We start from the raw sequence: 5,705 nt of genomic DNA, 5'->3' as shown, positions 1-5,705 counted from the left end.
ATAGCTAAAATCAGGTTAATTTGATATTATCCTCACTAGCCGACATCATTATCACCTGAGCTTTCATGGAATTCGAAGTCACCTTAATGAGCTTAATTAATAAGTAAAAGTAGTAACTTTGTATTAACAAGCGTGGCTGAAAAAAACAAGGTTTAACTAAACATGATAATGTAAATTATGTTAAAATTTACACGTGCATTGCACTAAGGAGGAGCACTACATTAGACTTTTCTATAAAAGAGCCTTATTAAGGTTAAATAATTTCTGGCACAAGAAGACAATTTAAGGAAACATTCAGGAAAGGGGAGAGAGACTTAAACAGGTTTTTTTCCTAATATCATATACAATCTATCCTGTGATCACAGCCTTATTTTAAAGCAATCAGGTACTAGCTAGCTCTCCCTGCAAACTCGCTGAGCAATTTTATTGTAATTGTAAAATCACTAAAGGGTGGTTTGGTTTAGTTTGAAAACAAGATATGATTAGATTATTTATACTGGAATTATTTATTTTATGATTAGTTATTCTGATATTATTTTTTATTGATTGTTTGGTGTGTTGTATTAATCTTGAGATTGTCAATTTTACTGGGATTACTAGTTCACTGTCCGGTATTAAAGTTATTCTTGTATTATTTTTAATATAAAATAACTTATCCCAAAATTAAGTACCATACAAGAAATAAGGTAATATTAAATTTTTATCCCAAAATTACTTTACAAACAAACCCGGAGTAATCACTTTTATCCTCCTGTTTCCAAAAACAATTCTAAAGTGGATTTAACATTCATCAGATTGTTTACAGACTTCATATGGTGTCACTAACCTTTCCTTATCAGAAAGTCAAGCTATTGCTAAAGACAAAACGTAAAATACACATAGGTCAATTATTTAGGAAATCTCTTAGGTCCAAAATTTATAAGGTCTCTATCTCTCCTCTGTGAAACTCTCACTTCTGAGAATTTCACTCATCAGCAAGAGCTATTCGTAGGATTTTAAGGTTGAAAAACAGTCTTGTGACTGCTCTGCTTTTTCCTTAAACGATATTAATCATTGGTCTTTCTTTCTTTTAATCTTTCTCTTCTCTGTGTTAATCTCAGGCCGGCTATAAATAATTTATCCTTTTGTTTTGCAGATAATACGATTTTCAAGATCTGAAGAAAGCTATCTGTTGCAAGTTTCAATTTTAGAGAGAGGTACATTCTGCACTCATCTTATACACAGTATGGTAAGGATATAACTGCATAACTTAGGACGATTCTACAAAGGATAGAGCATTCCTCGTTCACGCATGGTCAGGGAAGGGTCGCACCCAAATCGTCCCTGAACTAAGGACGATTGTATGGACTATCTTAAATCGAAACTTGTTCCAGATTTTCAAAACCATGCTAATAAATCTGTTTTTGTATATCTTTGCTAGACTGCTTTAACTCTAGAAAAATAATATTTTAAGAAAAGATTAATCAACTTACTCATCATTTACCATAATGTCTGGCTCTATTGAGGGGTTGCAGATCCATAAATTACCTATTATCTATTTATAAATTTTCTAAAAAGTGCATATTCACATATTTTGTGTTTAAATGAAAAAACATAGTCAGTGATGATTCATATAGCCGATCCAACTTGTGTGGGATTGAGGCGCAGTAGTTGTTGTTCACATATTTATGTTCTTTGACTTGATTGAATTTTGGGTTTTGCAGAAGATGTCATCATCATCTGAAGGGAGGTATAATTTGTACAGCCAAGGTAGTAGTGGGTGGACATCAATGAGGAATGAAGAATTTCAAGAAGAAGACATTTGGAGTAATTTTATCAACGAAAGACGCGAAATTGGCTCTAATTTCAGCAAAAGTAAAGAGTCATCTTCAAATTTCAGTTCAAGGAGGCTGCCCACTGCAGTCAAAATGATCCCAAGATCAAACAAGAATTCAATTCACGAACCTAAAATAGCTCAGCAATCAGCCCCAGTAAACATACCCGATTGGTCAAAAATTTACGGGACAAGCTCAAAAAAGACCTCATGGCGTGATGGTAATAGTGATGATTCTGGTGGTGGAGGATATAGTTTTGTAAGAAATAATTGCGAAAGCGATGAAGAAGAAGAAGAAGATGATGATGAAGGAGAAACGATGCCTCCACATCAATGGCTTGCTAAAAAACATGAAAGAAGCCAAATATCTTCTTTCTCAGTGTGTGAAGGTATTGGAAGAACTTTAAAAGGCAGAGATTTGAGCAGAGTGAGAAATGCAATCTTAAGCAAAACAGGGTTCCTTGAATAGCATGAGCTTTAATAGGAGTAATTGATACTGAGAATTCGTATAGTTGTTCCTAATTTGTTTAGAATTGAGGCTTAACGATTGTTATTGTTGTATTATAGTCGTATAAATTATGCAGTGATGGTTGATAATCATAAGGCATTAGCAGTAGGATTTGATTAGTAGTGGAATTAATACTGAAATTGGGTTCCACAAGCAATTCTGGTGGTTCTATTGTTTAATGCAATTCCTTTGTGGTTGTTTTTTGTCATTACAAGTATTAGGTCCAACAGTATTACAGCCTCATCTCAAGGAAATAAAAGGGAGGTGATGCACGCTATAATTACGTATTTTAGTCACTTGTTATATTCTAATTCGCTACACTTTAATTGAGTTTGAGCTTTAATCGTTAGAGTTTTGCACTAATTGTGTGTTTTATGCCTTGTAGGAGTGATTCTGAGCTATATAGATGTTATGGAACGAATTCGAGTTATTTGGAGCTTTGAAGTCTCAGTAAAAGCTCAAAGGATTAAGCCGAGATCGTCTTCGGGGGTCGAGGATCAATTCTGGACGTCAAAATTCAGGGAAGAAGCAACTGCTGAAGAAATGCACTAGTGCGAGGCACTGTTCGACGCACTGTGCGACGCATTAGTGTAATTTTATGTCAGAAATTTCCCTAGTTCAGAGACTGAGTTTTTTGGTCTGACATGAAAAAGCACTAGTGCGACGCATGAAAAGCAATAAGTTTGCAAAGTTTCCTATTTCGGCTAGGAAAGGGAGATTTCGTCTAGGCCCAACCCTACTTGGTATAAATACATGTAAAAACGTTATTTTGAGAGACTTTTGACATACTTTAGTCCTAGGGAGAGCATGGAGCCGCCGTGGAGGCCGGAATTCATCAAATTTCATCTTTCTTTCATCAAACTTAGTAATCTTTACTTTTTCTTGATGATTTGTTATTTTGCTACCATGTCTATGTGGAGCTAACTTCACGTTCTAGGGTTGTGACTGTCATGAATATTAAAGTTTATTAATTATATTACCGTTAATTCGAATTATCATCTTTGGTTGTTTCTCTAATTGTGTGCATAATTGCCTAATTGTTTGGCCAGCAGTTGAGTTCTATTTACTATCTATGCTATGTTTGGGAAAGCAATGTTTAGATTAGAGTAGAATTAGAGAGAGTTTGTTTCTGAACCCGTGGCTCGGGGAAAGATTTCGCGGTTAGGATAGGAATATACCTAACAGTCTGTCTTAGTTGAATGTCGTATTATATTAGTTCATGATAAATTCAAGACCATAGGAATATAGGGTTGATATATTATGGATAGATGGATAGTATTGTGGGAACATGCTCTTTATATAAACGATCCGATCAACTAGCAATCATAGATAATTTGGATTAACATGTGTAATTAAGAACTCAATAGGATTGATAAACCGAACACAACCCTGGAATCTATATCTTCCTGGATTACGTGTTTAAATTTTTGCAATAATAGTTGTAATAGAAAAATCAAACTCTTGATTATCTTGGATAATTAACTGATTTTAGCTTGCTTAGTTAACGGTTAATCTAAATCTCCGTAGGTTCGACATCCGACTTTCGAGTCACTTTATTACTTGACGGCCACGTATATTTGCGTGTACTTGGGGAACCAACATGAGGCATCATTCTGTACTAAGGAACGTCCCGTCCCGTCCCGTCCCGTCCCGTCTCACTTAATTTTAAACGGGATGGGCCCATGTTAAACGGGATACGGGATGGGACGGGATGGCCATTTCGTCCCGTTTATCCCGTCCCGTCCCGTCCCGCGTCCCTTTTTTTTGAATTATAGCCGTTGGGCAATGGCTATAATTGCAAAATAGCCGTTCCCAACGGCTAAAAATAGCCATATTTGGCCCCACCCCACCCCCAAAACATCCCCTTACCCCCCAAACTTTTAATATAATCCCTAAATTTATTAAATTACACTTTGGCCCTATTTTCTACTATAAATATCCCAATCCTTCTTCATTTCTTCCCACAAAAATAAATCATTCTCTCTCAAATCTCTTACATTCTATCTATATTATTCTCGCAATCAAGTGATAAGTTTCAAGTATTTGGACAAATTTTTGGAGCAACTTTCAAGCTTCAAATTAATTCTTCAAGTATTTGGAGCAATATTTTGGGCAATTTCTTCAAGTTTCAATATTTAATCACGATGCACTCGTTCCATCTCCTAATTTTAATATATATTTTTTGCGCATTATTTTAGTGCTTAATTTTTGTGTTTACTTTACATGTTCTATTTTCGTATTTCATTTGTGTTTTTAATTTTTGTGTTAACTTTTTAAATTTAATTTTGTATTTAAATTATGGCACCTAAAAATATATTTGACGTATTTAAAAAAACTAGTAAAAAAAATAGTAAAGGTAGTAAAGGTGAAAGTAATAGTAATCCTAATCCTAGTTTGACCCTGCTTCTGGTACTATTTTACGCCCCTATAACAAAGATAGAGATCGTGAGAACTTAGCAAAAATGGTGGTTGTCTGTGGCTTACCTTTTACTTTTCCTTCTCACCCTGCTTTTGTGCATTATATACAAGAAACTTATAATCCTGCTTTTCAAGGTTTTCCTAAGACTACAGTTAGAAATGATGTTTTTAAATTTTAAATTGAATATCTTCAGTATATTCGTTGTGTATTTTTTCACTTAGATTGTAAAGTGTCTATCACATCTGATATAGGTCGTAGTCCTAATGGTTGTGATTATTTAACTGCTACAAGTCATTGGGTTGATCATCACTTGAACATGCAAAAACGTATTATTGGTTATAAATTTGTTGATTCAAAACACACTGGAGCATATATTGCAACTACTGTTCTACAAATACTTAATTTTTATGGACTCATTGATAAAGTTTTAACTATCACCTTAGATAATGCTTCTGCTAACACAACTGCAGCAACTAGCTTAAGAACTAGACTTTGTCCAATTAATCCGGTAATTTTTCATGTTAGATGTGTATGCCATATTTTTAACTTGATTGTAAAAGATGGTATTAATTTATTTTCTGATACTTGTAGTAAAGTACAACATGCTTGCGACTATATTTTTCGGGCTAATAAAGCGAGTAGAATTTGTGAATTTGCTCAACAATGTGCTAGTGCTAACCTTCCATATAGAAAAGTTCCAAAAGATGTTTGTATTAGGTGGAATTCTACTTATGAAATGCTTAAAGTTGCTTATGATTATCGGGTGCCTATACAAAAGGTATTTAATATGCATAATGGTATCCCCGCTGATCAAATTATTGATTCTGATTGGGATCAGATCAAAGAGCTTACTAAATTTTTAGAAAAATTTTATTATGCTACAAAATAATTTTCTGGTATATATTATCCTACTATTACACAAATATTATGGTATATTTATGGAATTTCTGTTATATTTGGTAAGT

General features: G+C 34.0%; 1 protein-coding gene across 5 annotated transcripts; it reads left to right on the top strand.

Moving 5' to 3' along the window:
- Positions 1 to 236: 236 nt before the first annotated feature.
- Positions 237 to 3,338, top strand: LOC107774557 (uncharacterized). Of its 5 annotated transcripts, none has more exons than XM_016594113.2 (4): positions 237 to 322; positions 1,136 to 1,196; positions 1,704 to 2,202; positions 2,707 to 3,338. In XM_016594113.2, exons 3-4 carry the CDS (start codon positions 1,707 to 1,709, stop codon positions 2,871 to 2,873), a joined length of 663 nt encoding a protein of 220 aa, XP_016449599.1. In that variant the 5' UTR covers positions 237 to 322; positions 1,136 to 1,196; positions 1,704 to 1,706; the 3' UTR covers positions 2,874 to 3,338. The 5 variants fall into 5 exon arrangements, 4 of the variants coding, with proteins under 4 accessions (XP_016449599.1, XP_016449598.1, XP_016449597.1 ...); XM_016594112.2 differs by having other exon boundaries at positions 254 to 385; XR_001645542.2 differs by lacking the exon at positions 237 to 322 and adding an exon at positions 425 to 1,000 and having other exon boundaries at positions 1,704 to 2,585.
- Positions 3,339 to 5,705: the final 2,367 nt, after the last annotated feature.

This window comes from Nicotiana tabacum, chromosome 2 (genome assembly GCF_000715075.1).
Source record: "Nicotiana tabacum cultivar K326 chromosome 2, ASM71507v2, whole genome shotgun sequence".
Lineage (NCBI taxonomy): Eukaryota > Viridiplantae > Streptophyta > Magnoliopsida > Solanales > Solanaceae > Nicotiana > Nicotiana tabacum.
This window is presented reverse-complemented; position numbering and strand designations above follow the sequence as displayed.